Source organism: Urocitellus parryii, chromosome 1 (genome assembly GCF_045843805.1).
Source record: "Urocitellus parryii isolate mUroPar1 chromosome 1, mUroPar1.hap1, whole genome shotgun sequence".
Lineage (NCBI taxonomy): Eukaryota > Metazoa > Chordata > Mammalia > Rodentia > Sciuridae > Urocitellus > Urocitellus parryii.
The window spans coordinates 24156738-24182356 of NC_135531.1; the positions used below are offsets into that span (position 1 = coordinate 24156738).

General features: G+C 37.1%; 2 protein-coding genes across 9 annotated transcripts in view; one reads left to right on the plus strand and one right to left on the minus strand.

Annotated features, from left to right (window-relative positions):
- Positions 1 to 3097: 3097 nt before the first annotated feature.
- On the minus strand, positions 3098 to 21439 carry C1H5orf22 (chromosome 1 C5orf22 homolog). 5 transcript variants are annotated; one of them, XM_026390147.2, is made up of 10 exons: positions 21280 to 21439; positions 20004 to 20149; positions 19323 to 19472; positions 16502 to 16928; positions 14853 to 14915; positions 14466 to 14587; positions 11647 to 11713; positions 9729 to 9868; positions 6289 to 6391; positions 3098 to 3723 (listed from the first exon to the last, which is right to left on the minus strand). In XM_026390147.2, the coding sequence occupies exons 1-10, from the start codon at positions 21358 to 21360 to the stop codon at positions 3661 to 3663; spliced, it is 1362 nt and encodes a 453-aa protein (XP_026245932.1). In that variant the 5' UTR covers positions 21361 to 21439; the 3' UTR covers positions 3098 to 3660. The 5 variants fall into 5 exon arrangements, with proteins under 5 accessions (XP_026245932.1, XP_026245933.1, XP_026245935.1 ...); XM_026390148.2 differs by having other exon boundaries at positions 21326 to 21405; XM_026390150.2 differs by having other exon boundaries at positions 20004 to 20064; positions 21280 to 21369.
- Positions 21440 to 21664: 225 nt separating this feature from the next.
- Positions 21665 to 25619, plus strand: part of Drosha (drosha ribonuclease III) — a 123025-nt gene continuing 119070 nt past the window's right edge. For 3 of the 4 annotated variants that reach the window (XM_026390143.2, XM_026390144.2, XM_026390146.2), the window contains exons 1-3: positions 21665 to 21750; positions 23002 to 23129; positions 24452 to 24517. In XM_026390143.2, coding sequence (XP_026245928.1) covers positions 24498 to 24517 — 20 coding nt within the window. In that variant the 5' untranslated portion in view covers positions 21665 to 21750; positions 23002 to 23129; positions 24452 to 24497. The remainder of the gene's footprint in view (positions 21751 to 23001; positions 23130 to 24451; positions 24518 to 25619) is intronic. The other variant, XM_026390145.2, reaches the window with a different exon arrangement.

Sequence of the window (25619 nt, forward strand, 5' to 3'; positions counted from 1 at the left end):
CATTTAGGCAGATGGAGATACACGTACATCCTCATTAATAATAAAACTGATGTTAGAGAATATGGCTTAAGTCTGTTATCAACAGCTTCCTAATGCTGCAACCTAGAGACTGTCACCCACTGGCACCACTGAGCAACTGTAAGCCTCTTTCATGGTGTCGGCCCTCGAAAACCTGCGGCCTGGGAGAATACGTCCTTCTACAAGAAGGCATCCTGAAATTCTCTTTTATTCTTCCTTGCCCAGGAAGGTGTATAAGTGCAGACAAGGCTGGGGTATAACAGAAGGTATTTCTATTCCTCTCAAAAGAGAGGAATAAGTGTCACTCCCTTATATATTTTTAGGAATCAAAACTATATATACACAGTTTTTTGGATATTAGTATCTAATGTTAGATTTTAAATTTTAGGCAGAAATTCAAACTAAGTGTATTTTTGGGTCATGCTTACACAGTATTGTGAAACATGGTTCCTATTAGGTCTTACCTAATCCATAAGAGATAACATCATGAACACCTGACCCTCTCTGACTACATGAGTAAAGATTAAAAATCATGGGCTGGAGTTGTGGCTCAGTGATGGAGCACTTGCCTGGAATGTGTAAGGTACTGGGTTCAATTCTCAGCACCGCATATAAATAAATAAAAAATAAAGGTTCAACAACTAAAAAATTATTAAAAAAGATTAAAAATTGTGAGTAAATGGTTTGCTTGCACCAAATGAAAGAGAAAGTGTTAAATTATGAATAACTCTGCTTAAAGCCCTTTGTTACTTCTTTCCTTATGAGAAAGGGTCTACCTTCTTGGAATACAGATCTTTCCTCTTCTGCTATTCATAGAACTATTGTGATAACTCCTGGGAGGATTTAAGAAATTAGTATTCAGAGGAGAGATATGAGAAGAGCAGCTGGGACCTGGTACAGATATCACAGGGTATTCTATGTAGGGCTGAATTTGTAAATAGCTAGTGTTTACTGAAAGATTCCTGTGTGAGGGGATTTATGTGCACTCTTCTTCACAATGTCCTGATGGGTAAAGTTGTATTGGGGAAACTGAAGCTGGGCATGGTGGCATTCTCCTGAAAACCCAGTAACTCAGGAGGTTGAGGCAGAAGGATTGCAAGTTTAAGGCCATCCTGGGTAACTTAGTGAGATCTTGTCTCAAAATAAAAAGGGCTGGGGATGTAGCTCAGTGGCAAAGCATCCCTGAATTCAATCCCCAGTACTGGTGGAAAAAAAAAAAAAGGTGGGGGACAGCTGAAACTTAAAGAGGTCTCACAGCTAGAACAAAGAGAAGGGGGCACTGGAGTCAGGAGTTGGCCTCTGGAGCCCATACATTTGCTACTATGCTCTATTGTATTTATATTTCTATCATGAAGTGTCTTACTTGGCTACATCTGGCCATAACTCACCTTAAATGAGGTACCATGGCCTCTAAGCAGTGCTGAAGGCTGCTCAGTAGGCTTCAAAGAGCTTACTGCTGTGGAAGAGTGGTACTGAAATTAGAAGTCATGGTAGGGATGCTTCTACCTGATAGAAGTAGCTGTACGCTGGTTATTTGGGGGAAGGCTCTCAAAAGAAGTGAAATCGTGTTGCCTCAGCCTTGTCTTAACCTGTTTCTGAATTATAGGAACCAAACTTCCAAGTACTAATGTGCAGAATGCCAGCTAACTAATTTATAGAAATATAGACACATCCTTCTAGTATATAATCAGAATATTCACTGCTCAGAGAACTTCTAAAATTCAACGTTCATGGAAACCTCCTTCGTCATCATAACTTCATCTGTTGAACTCAAGTGAGAGTAAAGGGAAAGTCTGGTGCTGCTGTCTGTAGTCCAACGAATGCAACCAGAACTATGAAAGTACAGAGGCAATCTAGGAGAAGGAGCTGAGGAACCAGCACAACAGAAGTGCTACCACTGAAGGGGGTAAGGGTGCAGGGCACAGTGGGATTTATAAAGCTCATCCTCTTGCTTATATGTGGAATCCAAAAGAAGAAAGGTGAACAGTGAGTGGGGTAGAGAAAAATGGTAAACGGTGGTTACCATAAGCAGGGAGCAGGGGAGAGGAGAAAATGGAGAGGTTTAGGTTAAAGGATCCAGAGTTGCAGGAGTGCAGGATGAGATCTAATGTACAACGTGAGGACTTAGTTAAAATAATATTTGGGATTTTTGCTGGATGAGTAATTTTAGGTGCTCTTACCATCCGCCCCCACTACGAACACTATGTGAGTAGTCATATTAATTTACTTTGCTACACTGATCAATTCACTATGTATATATGTAAGAACATATTGTATGCCCTAAATATATAAGAAAAATGTATTTCTGAAAGAAGTCCAACAAAACCTACTTGAGTTTCACAAAAGCACTTTCTCTTAAAATACATAGTGCAGGGCTGGGGTTGTGGCTCAGCGGTGGAGTGCTTGCCTGGCACGTGCAAGGCCCCGAGTTCGAACCTCAGCACCACAAAAAAACAAATAAACAAAATAAAAGGTTAAAAAAATACATAGTGTATGAAAAGAATTTTGTATACACACACCTGAAACTGACAGTGAACAATTGGCAGTAAAATGGATCAACTGCCAGTGATCCAGGACTACTACTGCTAAACAAAATGAAGATCAGAAGAGATTACTACATAAAGATTGAGAAATATTGACTAAGCTTCATGGGAACCTGGAACACATAAAGACAGATATCTACAGACATCATTTCTAAATTATCACTCAAATTAATTAATAAAATTATCACTCAAGAGTATTAGCAAAGGCTGGACTTTTTAATGATATCTGTACATGTTTCCCTGATATGTACTTAGAATGCAAAAGAAGAATATCTTGAGTAAATATCTTCCTATTTGTAATGTACATTATTATATTTATACATGTTTTCCTCATATGTACTTAGAACTCAAATAAAGAATGTCTTGAGTAAATATCTTCCTATTTGGAATGTGCAGAAACATAATTAGTAAATTATGGTTTTATTCAACAAGCAGGGACTAAATTTTTTTCTTCAAAGACACAATCATAGAACAAGAGAATTAAACAATCTGAGTGTTCCTGTAACAGAATTTGATGTTCTTTTATTCAGCCAGAATTAAAGCAATGATGAATCACACTTGAGTTTCAGACTTATAAGATCAATGATATCAACATACTGTGATCAGAAACAATTAATTAGTGCTATAGTTTGATTTAAAATCTTTTAAACTTTAGGACTGGGGATGTAGCTGAGTGGAAGAGTATTTGTCTTCAATGTGGGAGGCCCTGGGTTCAATCACTAGCATTGAAAATAAGAAAACAACAACCCCCAAATCTTTAAAAATTCAAAACACATCTTTTAATTTCTTTTAGCACACAAAATAATTTATTCATGAAAGTTATGCCTATAATTTAAAATAAATAAATAGCACAATTTTGCAATTCTGATTTTTACAAGAACATAAACCTTTCTGGAATATAATGTTTTATCAAACTGGAAAGCTAAGTAAATTCAACACAAGCATTCAAAACCATCAGACTTTGGAAATCAACTTGGTGATAAGAAAAATTCATTGGAATACATAATCAGTGGAAAAATGGGGTCTGGTGCCATCTACTGAATGACAATAGTAATATGTCCTTGAATATTCATAAAATTAGGTAACCCTATGATTTTAGCTACATACAACTTACAGTTGTGGATGAGTGCTGTTTTCTTTTGTCTTTACATGCCATTTTATCCTTTAAAAGAAGTGAAATTAAATGGTAGTTAAAATGGTTACTTAACAAAGGGCATACTGAAGAGCAGGATGATTTGGCAAATTGGGAAAATAAGAATTTCCATGATTAAGAGTGTCTCAAGAAGGGTTATCTTATTTTTATTTTAGGCAGGAACTCATAGGGGTAAACACCTATGTTTGTTGTGGAAGGGGGGTGAAGACACATCCCTTCAAGCTGTGTTTTTGTTTGTTGCTGTTTCAGATAAAGCTTTCCAGAGAAAAAAAACACATGAAACCACTTTAAACTAGCTCAAAATCACCAAGTTATTATTCAGGGTGACTTAGAGTGAAACTTGCTCATTATAATATCATAATGTTAAATTCTCCACCACAGAGGCACTCTCATCCACCATTTCAAACATGGACCCTGTGAAGAAGCTGACCTCTAACTGCATGTGCAGGAATGTGCTTACCACCTTTGATAACAATCCCCTCCAGAAGGTGCACACAAGCCTCTCTCTAGTAACATCCCTTCATTCCATAAAAGGCACTACTTTCAGATAAGATCTTTAATGTTCTCCTTAGCTGTTGCAAGTAGCAAGCCTTTCTTGATTCTTTCATCTCCTGGTTGTGCTTATTGGCTTTGTGCTCATCAAGGGGTGAACTCATTTTGTTTGGTTGTATTATGAGGAGGCTGGTGAAGAGACAGTTGTGTCCTTGGGTATTTATGGCAGGTCAAAATTAAAGATTTAAGTTTTTCTACTTTTTCATAACAAGCTGGGTTATTTAAAAATTTATCAACTCAGATTGTCAATAAAATGGCATTTAAATAAAATGGAACAATGATAACTGATACCCACAATGACTATTAGGATGGGCAAAAATCCCTGAAGTGCTTTTCTGGTTAGCAAAACCAAAACCAAAATCAAAAGTTTTTTTTTTTTTTTTTTTTTGGTAGTTGTAGATGGACATCAAACCTTTATTTTGTTTATTTTAATGTGGTGCTAAAGATTGAACCCAGTGCCTCACACATGCTAGGCAAGCACTCTGCCACTGAGCTACAGCTCCAGTCCCAAAAAGTGAATTTGTTTGGTAAATAAAGTTAATTCAACCAGGCCCTGCCCCTATCACCCCCAACACTGCAGACTGAATCCAGGAGCGCTCTAAAACTGAGCTATATCTTCAGCCCTTTTTCTTTTGAATTTTGATAGGGTCTTGCTAAATTGCCAAAGCTGGCTTAGAGCTTGTGATCCTTGTGCCTCAGCCTGTCAAGTTGCTAGGATTATAGGTGTGTACTACCACCCCCAGCTTCAGACCTCTTTAATAAAACAGTGATGGAAGCTGGGCTGGGAGAAGCATGTTTGTAATCCCAGCAACCTATGAGGCTGAGGCAAGAGGACTGCAAGTTCCAGGCCAGCCTCAGCAACTTAGTGAGACCCTGTCTCAAGATAAAAAAAAATAACAATGGCTGGGGATATAGCTTTGTAGTAGAGTGAGTGCCCCTGAGTTCAATCTCCAGTCCTGCAAAAAACCCCAAACCAAAAATCAAAATCACACTGCTACTATTCACTTATAAAGAGAAATGAAGTTGCGATGTGTGGTGCACAATGGATGATCCTTGAAAACATGCCAAATAAAAGAAGCTGGTCACAAAAGAACAAGTAGAAAGTGGTTGTTTGGGGTGGGTGGGGGGCAGGGAGTGAATAAAATGGGTGGATCGAGTGATGGTATCTAATACAGGGTTTCTTTTTGAGGCAATGAAAATGTTCTAAAATTAACTGTGATATTGGTTTTGTATATATTCAAAAGTATATTAAAAAATCATTGAATTGCACAGTTTAAATGTGAATTGTATGATATGTGAATTATATCTCAACAAAGCTATTTTTGAAAAAAAAAAATCACAATGTTGAGAGCATTTCTGTCTGGCCACAATCCCAAGAGTCTTGGAAAGGCTAACTTCCTGTAAGTTATGGATTGGTAAAGTTTTTTTTTTTTTTTTTGGTAGTAGCTTTTGCGAATGTTACTTTCTATAATTTCCATAATATTCTGAGTACTAAGAGCATGCCTAAGATATGTTTGTGGTTGTTCTTTCTCTCATAACATTGTTCATGACCCATAATTTGCTTCTCATTTACCTCTTCCAAAAGGGCAGGGCCCTGTCTATTCTGTTCATTACCACACACCCGCACTTGATAATGTCTGGCACACATAAATGCTTAATAAATGTCAGCTGGTTGAATGGATAAATAAATGTAAGAATGAATCTCATACAGATCAATTGACCTGGGAAGAAGGAGATGAAAAAAAAATCCTCATAAATAAAGACAATAAAGAAAAGAAAGATAAGCAACAGTTGGGATTTGATGTAACAAAACAAAACAAAAAAACCCCCCAAAACCTGCCTTTGTTCAATTGATATTTGAAGATTTAAAATATCTGAAAGATTTCAAGTGATAGTAACGTAAAAAGTGTTCTCTGGAAGACTCATTTACAAATAAGTTAATGAAAACTCTATTATAATAGGATGTAACAGGAACCTAGTGTTTTGTATGTTTCAAGATGTAGAATATTCTGTTGAATATACCAGGTGAGTGTCTAGAGTCCCATAAAGGGAGTGCAGCACACTGAGGATCTTTTCTTGAATGGTGTCAACTTGTTCAGAAGGACAGTAATCATCCAGACTTGACCTGGAACCAAGAACAAAAAAGAGAAAAAATATACACAAATATAAGATAAAAACCACACTGTGAAGAAGGAAGAGGCTGCATGTGTTGATTTCAATGTAAAATAGATATGTAGGTGTATTCAATTCTTTCAACAGTTGAAAGTTAATAAATATTTACCCTGTCAGGCACTTTACATGAATTTTGTTCCTTAATTTTCTCAGCAATTCTATAAAACAGGTACAATTACCTCCCTATAAGGGAAATTAGAACAAAGAAGGATTAACCTGTGCAAGGTCACACAGCTAGTAAGTAAGTGCTAGTGACAGGTTTCAAACCATGTGATGTGATCCTAAGTGCTTAATAACTACTACTCTTCCCTGAAAGGGAGATGTTGCTATAGGGCACAGGAATTTATCTTCTCAGTGACTGGGTGTCTTTCTTATTTTTATTATGCTTATACTAGGGCTAGAAATGAGTAGGGTAAAGGTTTTCTAGTTGATGAAAGGGTTCTACTTCTACAATTTGTTAATCCCATAAATGGAAAGGATCCATGGCTTGGTCCAAAATGTAATGTCAGAATTTGATGACATTAAGATTAATTTCCTATGTAGGATGAAGGAGAATGGAGCAAAGTGGGGTGGGCAGCAATTTGTATTTTGGGAGTCTTTTTAGAATTCCCTAAAAACAACTTGAGTTGCACTGAGCAGCTACAATGTTACTGCCAATTACAGTATTAAGATGTGAAAAGATTTGATCAGTGACTCTTTGTTCTAGATTGGGGTGAGGAAAACCGTTTAGAGTATGAATGGAGAAAGTGGCATAGGAAATCCTTTTGGAAGAAACTGGAATTAGCAGCCTACTTCTTTGCATTTGTTATTAGAGATTAAAAAATAATATTAAAGAAATAATCTGTAAGACCTCTAACAAACTCATTCCATTCTCTGGTGACTGTGTTACTTTTGAGGCTTGATGTAAACATTTAAGACACAATAAATAAATGATAAATATAGTGTTAAATTTTTAAATACTAAGTTACACATATGGATAAAGATCTGCTTAAATCAGAAGACTACTGGTTTGAGGAGTTTCTCAGGGATGATCAGAGAATTCATACAAAAGTCATCCTTTCCATATAATGAAGTAGATGGTATCACTTGATACAGTGTTTTAGATGAACCTAAAGTGTTGGGAGAGGAATTTTTGTTGGTTGATTTGGGTTGAACAGTGAGCAGCCACCATACAGCTCAAACGAACTATTTCTTGTTGAATGGAATAAAACCACTTCCTTCAGTCCCATACCACAGCCACAGTTTCTTTAAAGAGTAAGGTTTCCTTATCAGGGCTGGAAACCTGAGTATTTTAGGGTGATGTCTGGGAAGGGAAGACTCAAATGTTTATGGCTTTATTGGATACAAGTGCCCAAGTCAACAACTTGCCAATTCTGATGGAGGTAGGGTCCCCTAGATTTAGCTAATGTGGTTTGGAAGGGAAACAAAAGTAACTTGGTGGATGGAACTGTTTAGGTCAGTGCAATCAATACACTGTGGTTACTTCTATATCTCCAAGTGTAGTAGTGCTGGGGATGTAGCACAGTGATAAGGTGCTTGCCTAGCATGTGTGAGGCCCTTGGTTTAATCCCCCCATTGACAAAAAAAAACAAAAAACAACAACAACAAAAAAACCCAGTAAGAATCAATATGGTATATGCTCTATTTCCCACAAGTCATATAATGAATTCTCCCAGTCAGGAAGAATGGAATGTGAAGAAGAAAATCGGCTCTTAGCTTACTCTTGGGCTCTTTTACACAGTGGAAACCTTTGGCTTCAGTAGAGGCCTCTGCCTTAAATTCCAGTTTTGGGGTATGTCATCTTGGATTTAACAACTAACAAAATGAAGATAGCCCAGCAAGCCTCAACTAGCGGAATGAAAACTGTTTAAACGGCAGATTCATAGGCCCACAGTGTCTTAGCTGTACATGAAACAATAGCAGGCTTTTGTTAAAAGAGAAATTTATCTCCTACTTTGTTACCTGAAACAAAATTTATGGCTTAGTAGGGCCCTCAGTTTGTGGAGGTCAATCTAACTGGGCCTTGTTGGCTAACTTGAAAGCACTAGAATGCTGTATCTGCTTAAATTTGTCTTCATATACTCCAAAATGAAAGTGGTCACTCCTCAGTGAACAGATCACAAGGATTTCTCAACACTGTCCAGTACTTCATTTCATAAATGAAGTGGCCTTACTCTTGGGCTTTTTTACACAGTGCATTCTGATTGACTCTTGGGCTATTGCTGTGGCCTAGCTATTGTAAATTCCAATTAGAAACTATATACAGATTAAAAAAAAAAGACCTGCTTAAAAGTATCTTATGTAAAAGCTTTACTTATAAGCTTTAATAAGGGTATTCAATGGCTTTCAAATTTTTTGGGCTGGGATTGTGGCTTAGTGGTAGAGTACTTGTCAGGCATGCATGAAGCTCTAGATTTGATCCCTGCTCTGTGGTGGTGGTGATTTCTAAATTCTTTTAAACACTATTGCAATGGTACTTTATGGGAGCTACCCCCAAGAGGGGGTTTTGGAAATTTATAGGTATATTTTTGATTGACAGAGTGACTAGGGGAAGATTATTGACATTCAAGAGACTGGGGGAAGAGCGCTAAACTGTTGGGATGCTTTCAACAGTCCTGCAATATGAATAATTATCCCTATGTCCTGTGTACTTTTCCAAAATCATGGAGCATTCACCAAGTGAGAAACCAATTTTTAAATTTTTGAGCCTAGAATTTAAAACTTGTATTTTTTGAAAATGGATTAGATATTAACGAATTTTCTAGGAGTGCAACTACTCTGTGAATTAAGACTGGACTTTTAAGGTAAGGCCTTTATTAAGAAGTTATTCAATAATGAGAACAATCACATCATCATGGTAGTGCTATTGGTAGTATTTGGTATGTGGTTATCTTTCTGCCTTTGTAACTGCTATGCTAGTGATGCTAAAGATGCATCTGGTCTATCTAGTGTGGTGTTTTAATACATATTGTAGGCTCTGGAGAGAGTCTGTTCCCTGGCCTTTTCTAGCTTCCAGAGGCTGCCTCATTCTCAGCTTGTGGCCCCATTCTTCACCTTCAAAGGTGCTGCATAGCACTTTCCAAGCTTTTTCTCTCTCTTTGATTCTGATCTTTCTGCCTTACTTTTCTTAGGATCCTGTGATAATACTGGTCTACACAGATAAACTCTTCATCTCAAAATTCTTGAGTTAATCATACTGCAAATTCCCTTTACCACAATAAAGCAGCATATTCACAGGTCCAGAGATTAGTATGTCTTTGGTGGACCGTTATTGAGCTTACTGCACTTACCTTGCAATTGTCACAAGAGTAGGTTTTGGTAAACTTTTCAGTAAGCAACATACAGACTGAATAAGGTACTCAATTTCTTGTTCTGTGCTGATATGGTGAGGAAGTTCTGAATAATCACAGGTTAGACCAGCTTGGTGAACCTGAAAATAAGACAATTAAATTGCACTGTAAGACTGTAGATCTTAAAAGATTCTTTGATCATTAATGGCCCTAATGACAACATGTCTTCTAATTTTTATGGATTGGGACTGTTTTCCTTAAAATTTTCTAATCCACAGAGGTTATCTGCATTCTGAAGTTTTGGTAGAATTGGCCTGTACAATTGTCTGGGCCAATATCTTTTTTTAGGAATAATTCTTTACTTCTTTATTTTATGATTATCAGTTTCTCTTTGAGTTGATTTTGATAGTACATATTTTCTGGCAAATTATATGTTTTATTTAGATTTTAAAAGCTGATATAAAAGTGTATATAATATACACACTCTACTTTTGATGCTATTTCATTTACTTTTTAAATACAGGCACTCTATATTACATTCAAAGCTTTGATACAATAGAATGTTTTCCTCCCACTTGAACATATTGTTTTCTTGCATATCCTTTGTATGTATAATCACACACTACCAGTATCTATCTTTTTTTTTTTTTTTTGGTGTGTGTGTGTGTGGTATTGAATCCAGGAGTCCTCTACTACTGAGCTATGTTCCCCTATACTCTCCTGTTTGGGGTACATAAGTATAAAACTTGGAAAAAACTATACTTTACTGGTGGCTTTGGATATGCACCAAAGATATAATTGGCAGTGATCAGTTAATGATGGATTCTGCAAATTCTTTTCCACTAAAATGATCAGAGTTCTCACACTATAGCTATAAGCACATCATATTTGATTACGTATCTGTGCTGAGTCCCTGCCACCTCTTTTCCCTCAGACATCACACAAAATTCCTCAACAATCAAAATTAAGATGCTATGTAAAGATTAAAGCACACTTGCTTGAAGATATGTTAGATGATATAACAGGAGCTCAAAAGCATTTTCAAACTCTAAGCATTTTCTAACTACATCATTTTTAACAAAAAAGAGCAAACCTTGTTTTAGCTCAGGGTTAACTAAGATATTCTTTGGTGATAAACACACACACACATTCTTCTTATAAATTGAGCATTAAGCCAATACTTAAATGTCAGCTCAAAAAACTGCTCTGATTGTATTTTACAACCAAAGAAAACATTCAACACCTTTTATTGAAGAGAAGCACCAGATAAGAGGCAGAAGACATGCTTGTCTGAGCTCTGGCATAGATCTGAGAAAAGTCAATTGACCTTCCTAAGTCTTAGTTTTTCCTAACTCCAGTACTGAGGAAAATGGGAAAATATATGCTTCAAAAACTGATATAAAAATAGAAGAAATCATAATTAAAAGTATCTTTGGTCACAGCATTCAGATCACTGTTGACTAACAAGAAAGAGCTAACACATTTAAAATGTATCAGCTACTGCACTTTTACCTTTTCTTAGTTTTAAAATTAGAGAAGTTTTTTTTTTTTTTTCAAAGAGGAAAAGAAGAGCCAATAGGAGTATAAGTAGGAATTAATAAGGAATGAACAACTTTAGAAATTATAAACTTATTCTTGTCTGGGGAAGAGAGAGATGATCACCAACAAAATAATAATAATAAAAGTACATAGTTCTTTTGCTTCATACATAAAATTTGGAAGAAATTGTTTTTCTTAGAAAACTTTTCAGTATTCTGGCTTCTATAAAATATGTATTTTTTCACTTATCTCTTAGCAATTCATTCAGACTTCAGAAAAACAAATAAAAATCAATCACTTTAACAAAAACCAATTTTTTTCCACCCAGGAAACTGTTTTTATAAGTGGTCAACTTTATATTTTAATATAAAATACTTACCATTTCATAATCTGGCACTTCCATCCGTTTTTTCAAACTCTGTACAAGTGGAACTAGTGATTCCATTCTGAAAAAAAGCCATCCCACTCAATGAAACACCAAAACCACCTCAACTAAAATTACAGTAGCAAATAATACATTACACTTAATATTTACTATAAATAATATGCTTCATACAATGCTTTGAACGATAAAAACTGTTCAAGTCTCACCTTAAAATACTAAGAAATAAGTGTTCTTTATTATCTTATCTACTTTTCATTATCTATTGCACAGCTCCCAGCCCTACCACCTTCTTCACAATTCCAACAAGAGTCTAAACTCATGATGTTGTAGTATTGTTGAGTCTTCAACTCTGCCCTGGAACTTCCTGCAGATGCTGAAGAACTACCTGGGCATGCCCAGCAGCAGACAGGGTTTCAGTGGAAGGTCTACAGTTGGTTTAGGACTCCAAGGCTTCTGGCTTATTTTTGTTCTTGCTGGTGAAGTTTAAACTCAGCTTAAGACTTCATGGAATCACAAAATAGTGAGTACTTTTCAGTATTTCTAAGAAGACTCATGTCATGAGACTTATTTATCTCCCTCTTCCATCATAATTTTAAAAAAGAAGCTGGGCATGGTGGCGCACGCCTATAATCCCAGCAGTTGGGGAGGCTGAACAGAAAGATTGTGAGTTTAAAGCCATCCTCAGCAACTTCGAGGTGCTAAGCAACTCAATGAGCTGTCTCTAAAACAAATACAAAATAGGGCTGGGGATGTGGCTCAGTGGTCGAGTGCCCCAGTATTCAATTCCTGGTACCAAAAAAAGGAAAAAAAAAAAAAAAGGAGGGTATCACTTGTAGAACCAGTTCCCTATATTTAAGGAAAAAAAAAATCATTAACTGATGTTCAAGTGCCTGATCAATATTTACTGCTGTGATGAAACTATTAGGCATTATTTTATACCAATTCTTTAATGACAATGACTAAATCTTTATGAATATTTTAAAGTAAAAGTTACAATGAATATTTTGAATAAGTAATACCTGTACATAGCAAAAGAAGGCATCACTTGGTCATATACTTCATCTTTTAGCCATGATTTCTTTCTCCAGAGGCAACCACTGTCTCAGTTTCTGCATTCTTCTGGACAGCTGATGAATTACTTTCAATACCCATCATGACAAATTTGGTAGGTTTGTGATTCTAATTTCTCATGTAATATTGTTGTTTTAATAGCTGATTGTTCTCTACAGTGTAAATAGAAGCAATCTCACAACATGTGGGAGATTGTCTTAAACTAATTTTGATCTTCCTATGCACATGAGGATAAAAATTTGCCTATGATTTTTACTCTTCTGGCTCTCTGAGTTTACATGATTTAAAGAATTATTATAAAGAAAAGCAACTGTAATATCTACGTTAATACACTTTTATACCAGGTCCAATATTAAAGGATTTCATTGTGAAAGGCTTTCATCCCCCTCCACATTTTCAAAGTAACATTAAGAATGAAAGAATCGCCCAAATAAATCACCTGATGAAGAATTAGACTTCAAATCCTGCTCTTAATGGACAGATTGAAAATAAACTCCTTTAGTTATAGTTGGGCTATTCTTTTTTTTTTTAACTAAAACACAATAATTGTACATATTTATGAGATATAATGTAGTACTTCCATACATGTATATAGTATACAATGATCAAATCAGGGTAACTGGCATACTCATTATCTTAAACATTTATTGGGTTATTTATTTACTTTTTTTTGCTACTAGAGTTTGAACCTAGGGGTACTTAACCACCAAGCCATATCCCCAGTCCTTTTTTTATTTTGAGACAAGATTTCACTATGTAGCTTAGGGTCTAAGTTGCTGAAGCTGGCTTTGAACTTGAATTCCTCCTGCCTCAGTCTCTTAAGTTGCTGGGATTACAGGCATGTGCCACCATACCTGGCTTGTTAGGTTATTCTTAAAAGGAGCCAAGTTTTCATACTGAAATTTACTTGTCAAGTAATTTTCTTCTCTGTTAAGAGATTAGTTTTTTTGTTCTACTTAGAACAGGGACTGCCCATCTTTAATTCTCCAAAAATCTAGTATAATAACTTACATTTAGGGGCTACTAATGCACAGTAACAAAAAGATGCCCACTTACGATGCAACTCAGGGCAACTTACTTGAACTCTGTGCCTTGCTTTCCTCTGAATTAAATGAACATAATAATAATGAATCCCTTGGGATGGGGTTGTAGCTCAGTGGTAGAGTGCTTGCCTTGCAAGTGTGAGGCACTGGGTTCAATCCTCAGCACCCCATAAAATAAATAAATAAAAATAAAGATATTAAAAAAAATAGGTCTTTAAAAAAATAATCCATCCTACATTGCTATAAGAAACAAAGTTACATAATGTAAGAGAAATCCATAGAGATAGAGCACACAAAACATTCAATAAATGCTAACTATTTTTTTTTTTTTTAAAGAGAGAGAGAGAGAGAGAGAGAGAGAGAGAGAATTTTAACATTTATTTTTTCTTAGTTCTCGGCGGACACAACATCTTCATTTGTATGTGGTGCTGAGGATCGAACCCGGGCCGCACACACGCTAGGCGAGCGCGCTACCGCTTGAGCCACATCCCCAGCCCTAAATGCTAACTATTATTAGTAAATCGGTGGGGATCAAACCCTGGGCCTCAGACATGCTAGGCAAGTAAGTATTCTACCACTGAGTTATATCTTCAGCAGTAATACTCATTTTTAAAAAGCAATGTATTTAATACATTTAAAGACATATTTGGAACAGAAAATTGGCAAATTTGAGGAAAAAAAAATGTTTGGGAGTCTTACCCAGGGTTTGAAGCCCATTTCTGTACAGTTTCATCATCATCACTATCACACAAATCAGCAAAAGTTGCTTCTAAATCTTCTAATTGATGAATTCGAGTATCAACAATATCTACCAAATCTTCCTATAAATACATTGAAAAACTAAGATTATGTTGTTATTCCTTCAAAAAACAAGTAGAATCTTATTATAATGAAAATCTTAAGTTCAACTGGTCAATACATGGTTTCCAAGTACTAACCATGGGTTATATAACATAACACACACACGCATGCGCACACACATGAATTTGGGATCCTTTAGTCCTTTGGGATCATTCTAATAAGTTCAAGATATAATTATGATATATGTGATAAATATACAATTCAGAAAAAACGAATAGTAGATACCTCAGTTAAGTTGCTACCAGGCTTTTTAAACTGGTACAATTCTTGTAAGATTTTGTATTCTTCCTGAAAAACAACCAAAATATCTGTTAATTTTTTCAATGGTATACTTTAAGCAAACAACAGTCTTGCCTGTGACACAAGGAGAACATCTTAGATAATTATTCAAAGGGAAAATAGGCATTTAAGATTGCAGTTGTAAATATAATTTCTTCAGAGAAACTCTACCCAGCTGGGCATGACAATGAAGTAAAGAAAGTATGGGAGAACAGGTGGCTACTGGGTCATTAGAACATTTTTAATAACATCCCATTATATCAGTGGTTATATTCTAGGATCTAAATTGATTTTAGCTTTTAATATCGATGATATACATATTTTTAACAATCACAACAAACTCTCCATGTCCACTGTGCAGCATTTCTCAAGCAACAGAAGAAAACTCTGAGTATTAAGGCAATAGCAGAGCAGACTGGCAGACAATGAACCTCAGTTAGGTGGCTCTATCCTCAACAAGAAAGACGCCTATTACACCTAGACTTTATAGGAGAAAGTCTTCCCCTTGTTTAGTACAACTAGACAGTTCTGTCATGTAGATGGCTATATCTGACTCCAAAAATCCTATTTAGGACTACTCTACTGCCAGGAAGACGTTATAACCAAGAGCTTAAATTATTAAGCACAGTGTTGTGGCACTATCCTTAGTGCTTTACTGATCCAACAATCCCAAGAGTTGGGTCTGATTACTATTCATTTATTTACTTTTAGTGTTGGGGATTGAACTCGGCTCCAACCACTCTACCACTGAGCTACATCACCAGTCTGCTGGTATAATTATTATTTCTACTTTATACTTGAAAAAACACAAGTCAGAAAGGTTAAGTATCTTTCCCAAGATCATACAGCCAGTAAGCATAGATGTAACAAAAACTCTCTGCTCTTTCCACTATATTAAAAAATGTTATTAAATTATAAAGTATTATAATAGAAGTTGAATATTTATCCAAAATGCTTGAAACCAGAAGTATTTCAGATTTCAGAATATTTATAGATTTTACTGGTGTTCTTCATCATGGTGTTCAGCACTTCAGATTTTGGATTTTCAGAGTAGGAATGCTCGATCTGTATATAATTTTTGTTTTAGTTGTAAATGGATATAATACCTTTATTTTATTTATTTATGTGATCCTGAGGAGTAAATTTAGTGCCTCATGCATTCGAGGCAAGTGCTGTACCACTGAGCCAGAACCCTAGCCTCAATCTGTACATAATTTTAAGAGGTTACAAAAACAAACACATAAAATAAAACAGAACATATGACAGAGAATGTGGCCTCAAAAACCTAAAATAACACTAACTGGCTATTTGCAGAAGCTTACTATCCCTAATCTTAAGAGAAATGTTACAGATTTTTCAAGATTTATGGTATAAAAACAGCATATTCAGAGCTGGGCATGGTGGTACATGCCTAAAATCCCAGTGACTTAAGAGGCTAAGCCAGGAGGATCACAAGTTTGGGGCCAGCCTGGGCAACTCAGTGAGACCCTGTCTCAAAATGAAGAAAAGGATTGGGGTGTAGCTTGTGGTAGAGTGCCTCTGGTTCAATCCCTAGTACTACCTCCCCCCACACACATACAAAATACCATATTTACCTGAGTGAACATTTCTTTAAAGGGATTCTTGACAGAAAAAAAATCTAAGTCAATATCTAAAACAAACGCATCCCCCTGCTTTAAGATTTCCATAATTTCCTTAGTGCTGGCTGTAGTGTGGCATTGCTGACTTTCAGAACATGAACATGATGGCTCCTGGCAAGCTTGGTCACTTTTCTGTGTCATGGTGTCTTTCATCAGTCCTTCTGAATCCAAGTCACAGTTAGCAGAGGCAGTGTTTTCTGCATTTCCCAGTGTTAGTCTGGGCTTCTTTGCAGAAGACACTGCAGCACTTTCTTCTGAATTGTCACAGAGTTTACAAGGTTTCACCAAAATCACATCTAATTGTAATGGTTTTTGGTTCTCCAGCTGATCCTCAGGTACATAAAGACCATCACTTAGGAAGTAATAATCTGTACTTGTAACCCTGAAACAGAAGGAAAAACTATTTTAAAAAAGAATGGACAAATTAGCTGACTTTGCAGCATTACAGAAATACAAGAAAAGACATATTTGACAAACACTGAGAGCTGCCTTTACCATTTGTATTCCTGTTCTGTAGAAATGGCATTATGCACATTCTTAGCTGGGCACACACAATTTCCCAAAGTAAAGACTATATTTCATATCTACTTTTTAGCTAGATGTGGCTATTTGAGTAAGTACAGTCCATGGGTTGTGAATGAAGAAAAGTATATAGTGCCTTGCTCTCTCCCTCCTTGCTGATTGACAACAAGAACACAAAGGTGCAAAGTTATTTTGGACTATGAGGACTCTAAAGATGGTGAAACATAAAGGCAGAAGGATCAGTGGTTCCCCAAACTGTGGAGCTGCCACACAGTCTTAGACTGTGCATGCTGAACGCTTACACCAGAAAGAAATAAATCTCTTGTTTAAGCCCATGAGACTTTGGTTTCTCTCATATCAGCTGAATCTTAATCTGAAAATTTTGCTTAAGAGAAAATTAATAACTGGAAATAATTTCTTTTAATAAAAGCTTCCTCTGACATATTTCAAAGCTTCATTAGATTCTATATAACCACGGTATTTTTAACATGAAAAACAACTTAAAACATACCTATACACTTGCAGAATGTATTTCTAAGGTTGAAAATTTCTCTCTTTTTAATAAAGACAGATGTCGTTTTGTTGTCCAGCCTGGGCCCCAACTCCTGGGCTCAACTGATTTTCCTGCCTCAATCTCCTGAGTAGCTGGGACTACTGGCTTGCACCACTATGCCCAGCTGGATTTCTGATTCTAGGCACACCAACATGTTCTATTTTCAACTACATTATACCTAGGTAAGAACTTAGAACAATAGAGTCAAATACTTCCAGAGGCATGCCTTATACAACTAAAGTAACAGTATTTATTTTTCACCTGCTCAGACCTAGCATACATAGCTGTAGATTTAGTTTCTAAAAATAGATTAATAACAATAAAACTAATGCCCAAATTTATTAAAAACTTTTATTTATTACATTATCTGAAGAAAGATAAAGCTATATTTCCCAGGCTTAATTTATATTCTTTTTCATTATGGAAGTTTTGCTTTGTTCCTAGTTACACAAACACACTCATAAACTTAGGTTGTTTAACCATATGTAATGTGTCTCTTCCATATATTTTAAATTTTTGAGATGAGGGTCTTGCTATGTTGCCCAGGTTGGTTTTAAACTCCTGAACTCAAGTGATTCACCCATTTTAGCATCCTGAGTACTGGGACTATTGGCAGGTTCCACCATGCTGTCCTTTCCCATAATTTTTACTTACAGGATTAACTAAAATCATGAGATAATAAAAATAATCCAAATGTCATTATCACATATTAAGTTTTGAATATCTGTCTAGATCATCCAAAATTATTGAATTTGTAGGTTAAATTAGGCTTATTCACTTAGTCAATAAAACTGACTCTTACTCATAGATCAGTATTATGTACAATATTTAATATTGAGTCCTGATTATTTCTTTCAAATTGTACAATAAATACAACTTTCATATCACATAAAATTATTGTGTAAATGGTAAGAACACTTAGTACCAATACCAATGTTAAGAGTATCATTAAAACTATCAGAAATAAAAAGTATAATTTTCAATGAGACAATTTCATCTTCAATGTATTACCATTTCATCTCATTATCCTTTAGCTTCTAGAAAGATGTGCTTACACTACTTAAAGTATTCATCTCATCACACAAAAACTTAGAAATTCAAGAACACATAGATATTTCTAAATATAAACAGAACATCAGTTAAATAAATTATATGACAATAGATGCACATGTAACTCAAGGAAGAGGATGCTATAATTTAACTTAGTCTGAGCTATAATTTAATTAACTAAAACTATTATTAAAATAATATTAAAACCTAAACTCTACTAATTTAGTCATTGTATCTATTAAAAAAAAAAAAGAGAATCAAAGAAAAAAAATTTGCTCCCTCATTTCCTGTTTGTTACATTCAACACATAATAGTTGCATTGGAAGGAGATCGTAAAATGTACCACTGAATATATAAATCTATAAGGAAATTAAGTGACTTGTTGAATTTAAATCATTGATGAAGGTCAAATTCCAGAAGATGAAGATCATTTTATTAAAAAATTAATTTTACAAGCAATGAAATATACATAGTATACGACAGAGGTCAAGAGACTTGAAAATCTGCTTTTGGTGTTTTAAAAACTCTTTTAGGAAGAGCTGAGGCTTAATCTGACCCTATTTGTTTATAGGAATACTTAGTTATTACAAAAATCCAAAATAAGATAGAAATATGCAACTCCTTTTGTATTTATAAATATGAGTGAATTACCTGATGGTTGTGGTAGAAGTGTCTTTACCTACTAAAAAGTGGTGTCTGCCTTCTCTGATTTGCTGAGCCCATGTGGGATGAAGCCATATTACGTGAGAAAAATGGCCAGCATAAACTGCAGGCATAATCCAATTTTCAATACTTAATTCTCTGGAAAAGAAATAGGGAAGAAGCATTAAAATTTAAGTGTTTTTTTTTCCCCCGAATGTCATTTGAGCCACAATATTTTGAGAGCAGTCCTCAGAGTGTAGTTCCTTGGGAGGTTCCTGAGATCTTCTCAGAATAATCACTGGATCACAACTATTTTCATAAAAATAATAGGTATAATTTCCCTTTGTGTGTTGACATTTGCGCTGCTGGTTCAAGATTAATGGTGGGTTGATGTCCTAAGATCAATCCAGGCAGTGGCACCAAACTCCATGTACACATTTTAAAAGTTCATCAACACTTGTTCTATATAAAATGAAAATGGCAAAAAGAAAAAACAAAACCCCATGAGCTTAGCAAAGTCTATTTCTCCTCCTCCCCCCCTCCCCCCAGTGTTAGGGATTAAACTCAGGACCTTAAGCATACTAGCCAAGAGATCTATCATGAGGGTATACTCATAGGCCCTCTTATTTATCATCTACTGCAAGTTGTATTTCAAACACATAAAAGTTCATCAACAAGAAATCACATTACCCAAAGAGCGTTTCCTTATCAAACACGGTGTCTGCTGGCATATTCACAGGAATAAGGAGGTCTGGATGTGAGTCAAAATGTAAAAAACTTATATTACTGGCAGGAAGATGCTTTGAGCCTATGGCCCGGTATATAAAAGGCAGAACCTATGAAAGACACATACACACATTCAGAAATGGGCACTGAAATCATGAGCATACACTTAAATACACACTAAAAACCAATGTTAAACATAACTGCACATAATTAAAAGCATACCATGTGATTAAAAAGTGAGAGAATAATGGGGCTAGGATTGTGGCTCAGCAGTAGAGTGCTCACCTAGCACGTGGGGGGCCCTGGGATCCTCAGCACCACATTAGAAACAAACAAATAAATAAAATAAAGATATTGTGTCCAACTACAACTGAAAAAATATTTTTTAAAAAGTGAGAGAATAAAATGCATTTATTGTAGATAGTTCAGATGATGACATCAGGCTTTATTTTGTTCCTATGAACTTACAACTTGCATCTCCAGCTGCTGGTTCTAGCACTGACTGTGTGTTTTCAAGGTAACCTAAATCTTAGGGTCTATAAGGCTTTTTTCCCCTTACATCCTCTACAGTTCTAGGTTTAATACTGAATTTGAAAGCATTGCTTAACCGAAACTTTGGCCTTCTCTCAGGCCCATACACACTATATGTAGAGTTTCTGTGTCTTTCTCTTAACTTTTTCCATCCGTAATTTTTTTTTTTTGGTGCTGGGATATAACCCAGGACCTCAGGTATGCTGGGCAAACGCTCTACCTCTGAGCTATACTCTCAGGTCCTCTTTCTCTCTTATATCCCCAAAAGCGCCATAGCCTATTAATGATTATTTTAAACAAATTTCTTAGATCCATGACACTCCTTTGACGACTCCCTCTAGTTTAAGGCAACAATTTTAATACTGTAAAGGGGAACGGTCATAAAAACGGAAACATCTTTTAACATTCATAAATGCTGGACACTGTGGTTAAAGATTCATGAATATAATACGCACGAAAACTCCTATCGGTCCTGGGCGTACTATAATTATTGTTCCCATGTCACAGATGAGAGCTGTGTTGTTAGTATAAAGCCTTCTGCTTAAACAGCAGGCAAGCAGGGCTGTGAAAGAGATGCGGGAGACAGGTGCAAACCAGCGCCAATAGAGTGGAGAGCAAGGGGTCTCGGAGTCAGGGCACCTGGGTTCGAAATCCGACTCGTCAGGGCTCTGGGAGATTCTGACCCAGGGCCGTTTAGCCGCCCGCTCACCTCCTGATGATCCTCCACTACCCACACTGGGAGCTCGGAGTAGCACCTGAGGCGAGTGAGCTCTCCCGCAGAGTCACTCATATCTGCGCGCCCTTCTGTGTCCCAGAGATTCGGAGGAACCCAGCGAGCACCAGAGAACGCCCAAGTCGCTGCCCCGCCACTCTCTCGCGACGGAAATGAGCGCTCACCCGGTTGCGCTTCCGGATTGGAGCACGTAGAGGGCGGGGGGACGGGCGCCAGAGCGCTCGACATAGACGATTGGGTTAGACGTCCATCGCTCTCGTAGATGGGCCAATCAGTGCGCACAAGGCGCTGCGGCGTGCCCAAGAGATTTCCCTCCCTTGACCCAGTTTCGCAGGTTTGCTTTTTAATTCCCTCGGTTTCCTGTTCCGGAGGCGCGGGCGGCGCCACTGTCTTGGTGGTTGTACTATTAGCCTGTTTTTTCTCTGACGGCGACCTCGCTCCCCTTTTGTAAGTGAACGCGGCACCTTGCGGGTTGTGGAAGAGGGAATGTTTCCGAGTGTTGGGATTTAAATCGGGCTGGAGTCCGGGTCTGGGGATGAAAGGCGCCTGAGAGTTGGGGTCAGGCAGCCTTTCTCCAGATCTGCTTGTAGGGCAAGAGAGTGACCCTAGGCCCGGGTCTCATTGATAAATAGAATTGAAAAAGGATGGCTTTCATTCATTTGTGGAGTGCACGTGTGGTCCAGGCCTGGGGCCGTCGGAGTTTCCAAAGGGGCATGAGATCTTGATCTTAGGCAAGTCTGGTGCAGCTCACAGCCTGGCGGGAGATGCAAGCTGGTAATAAGCATCAGCTGGATGAAGGTGACGGGGCTGCAGATTGAACCCGGAGTTCCCAATAAGAATGTAACACGCTTTGTAACTCTTTTTGCATTGACGTTACTGGACTTATTAATTGTTCAGAACATCTCCCTCAGTTTTCCTTGCTTCCGAATAGTAACCTAGGAGTAAGCAGATGCAAGAAACAATTACTTTTCCAGATGCAGTCAATTCTTTGACTTGGAATTCAAGGTTGCACTCAGAACTTTAATTTCATGGTCAGTAGTTTTAGATTTTTGACTACAGAAACATCCAGTAGGATTTGGTAGTAAGCATTCAGTTGTTTAACATTGTACAGTTGACCACTTCTAGCTTCAGCACACTCCTTTGTGTTTGCCAAGATCCTGTACATACCTCTTTTGTTTATAGCCTGATATTGGTTTGTTGTTGTTGTTTTTTCGTGGTTCTGGGCATATTATATTTTTTAAAAATACTGTATGAGTTCTCTGAGTCCTGTTGATTCTGTGTCTTACTCATCTTTGAGTTCACAGAGCCTGGGACAGTGCATGCATAGGAGAAGGTATGCTTTCTGGGTGGGTTTTCTTTTCTTTTTCTTTTTTTTTGGTATCAGGAATTGAACCCAGGGATCTTAATTATGGAGTCATACCCCCAGACCTTTTTTATATTTCATTAGAGGCAGGGTCTCCTTGTGTTGCTGAGGGCCTCACTAAGTTGTTGAGGCTGGGTTTGCACTCACGATCCTTCTGCCTCAGCCTTGTGAGTTGCTGGGATTCCAGGCAAGAGCCACCCTTCCTCTGGGTGGGTTTTGATGATGTAAATCTGCTGATACACATGGAATAAATATGTACAGAAGTGACATAGAGACCATTGATGAACATACCATTGATGAGAAAGTAAAATTTATCGAGCACTTACTGTGTGCAGGATGCTCTGCCAGGGATTGTGAAGAATACAGAAATGACTGAGTCAACCAATGTGTCACCAAGGAACAAATAATCTAGTAGAAGAGTTTTGACTTGTGCACACATGACTGTAACATGAGCCAGTGTCTGGTAAGTGCTGTAAAAGAAGTAAGTACAGACTAAGAGCAGTGGAAGTCTAGAGGGAATGGGATTATTTCCCAAGGGGAATCAAGAAAGGGTGATAGATTGAAATTCATGGGGCAGATTCGTAGAACAAGAGATTTTAAAGGGAATGGGAACAAAGATTAACTGGGAAAGTGTGGGGTAGTCGGGGCATCATGGGAAAAAGGTAATAGATTCTATTGGTGGTGTGTGGTCTGTGACAGGAGTTTTTTTATTAAAAGCATTTTGCTAAAATTCAAATATTTGAAAATCCAGCTGTTTTCACAGTGTTCTTCTGTGGGAATAGTAGAGAATGAAAATAATCATAACTGTCATGTTAACATGATTATAAATATTATAAATATATTTAAATGCTGGTCTTAGTGATTTTTGTGTTTGATCTATGCCTTATTTTACAATGAAGGAAGCTTTTGTGTGAAGAGGCAGCAAGGACATGTTTCTGGTCCCCAGTCTTTTAACAAATTAAAGATGCCGTTAATCTTTTTAGCTGCTGATAGTTTTGAATCAGTAAAAAAAGAAAGACATCTTGGGTTGGGGTAGTGGCTCAGAGGTGGAGTGCTTGCCTAGCATTCATGAGGCACTGGGTTTGATCCTCAGCACCACTTAAAAATAAAATAAAGGTACTGTGTACACCTACAACTAAAAAATAAATGTTAAAAAAAAAAGAAAGACATCTTAAAATTTAGTTGGAAGCCAAATGTTGTAGCATACACTTGTAATCTCAGCCAATAGGCTGGGAAGATCACAAGTTCAAGGCCAGCCTTGGTAATTTAACGAGACCCTGTCTCAAAATAAAATTTTAAAAGCTAGGGACTGGGTGCAGTGGCCATGCCTGTAATCCTAGTGGCCTGGAAACTGAGGCAGGAGAATTGCAAATTCAAAGCTAGCCTCAGCACCTTAGTGAGGTCCTACTTAACTTAGCAAGACCCTGTCTCTAAATAAAATATAAAAAGGGTTGGGGATATGGCTTGGTAATTAAGTGCCCCTGGGTTCATTCCTGGGTGCCCCCCCCCAAATAAACAAATAAATCAAAAAAAAAGAGCTAGGGGTGTAGCTTAGTGGTAAAGCTTTGCCTAGCATGTGTGAGGCCTTAGGATTGAGCCCTAGTACCCACTGCCAAAAAAAATAATTTTTTTTAGTTGGAAACTTCAGTGCAGTTTAACATGCCCTTAATAGGCTAGATGTGTTGGAGAATAGGAAATCAATGTCAAGATACTTACAAAAATATTTTATAGCACTGGCAGTTTAGAAAACCTGATTATATATATTTTATTCCTTCTATCCTTTAGAACTTATATTCTCTGTGGAAGATGTGACATATCCAGACAGTGCATCATGATGCAAGGCAGTATGTGGTGAGTGGCAGGATATTAGGGATAGCAGTGCTGGGGAGAACAAAGAGAGGAACCAGTTCAGGTTTCGGGCCACAGAGGGTGTAAGGGACTTAGATAAATTGGAAAAGTAGAAAGTGTGCTCATTCTCAATAGTGGGCACAGGAGAACAGAGGTTCATATACAGGAGTAGGATCCTAGACCAAAAGAGTTAATGAAACATCTAGGGCCCTTCCCTGATGAAGTGTGTGTTTCTGAGGACAAGCAGACAATGAAGGTGGAATTATGTAATTAGTCAGTAGATTATGGTCATTGTAGGACCTGCCAACAGGCAGCACTGTGTTGTGAGAGTAGGGAAACCCAAGAAGGCCCCCAGCAGTGATGGTGCTTAAAAGCCCAGCAAGGATGTTACTATAGTAGCCAGACAAGAGACAAAGGTGTGAAATGGATTAATTCAGGAAGTATTTATGAGCAAAAATATCAGTAACTTTTATTTATTTAAAAACTTTGATTAAGCTATAGTGGACACATAAATGATAGGAACTTTTAAAAAAAATTTTAACTAAAGGGTGAGAAAAGAAAAGTTGACAGATGATTCCCTGGTATATTGGTTTTGATGACCAGTAAATGGTATCATTTATTAAGATGGGAAACTCTAAGAAAGGAGAATGTATTGTTTTGGAGGGGAAAAATCATCATTCATTCCTTTTAGGAAATGTTGAATTGAATTTGTGGAGTCAGTGAGACATTGAAGGAGAGAGGTTGAATTGGTAGTTGGCAGCTTAAGTCTGGAGTTCTTTGGTGGCTAGAGATGTAACTTTCGAAGTTACTGAGATGAGTGGTAACTGAAGCAATATAAGTGGTATGATTACCTTGGAAAAGAGTGAATAGAGTGTTCAGGCTGGATCCCTGAAGAATACCAGCTGATCGGGAGCTGGCACAGGAGGAACAGCTGGAGAGGTAAGAAGGATACAGTGAGAGAGTTGTGTCAGGAATTCAAGGAAAAGATCTCTGAAGGAGGGGGCAATTGGACTGAGTGCCACACAGAGATTAAGAAGGTGATTGAAAATGGCTATTTGTTTTCAAGACAGGGTGGACACTGCTCAGTTCACTCACTGAAGTGATG

Excerpts from the sequence above, each read along its gene's own strand:
- C1H5orf22 (XM_026390147.2), bottom strand. The coding sequence starts at position 21,360 with ATGAGTGACTCTGCGGGAGAGCTCACTCGCCTCAGGTGCTACTCCGAG. Across the intron at positions 20,150-21,279 it reads TAGTGGAGGATCATCAGGAG|GTTCTGCCTTTTATATACCG; the intron begins GTGAGCGGGCGG and ends TGTCTTTCATAG. Across the intron at positions 9,869-11,646 it reads AAGTGCCAGATTATGAAATG|GTTCACCAAGCTGGTCTAAC; the intron begins GTAAGTATTTTA and ends TCTTATTTTCAG.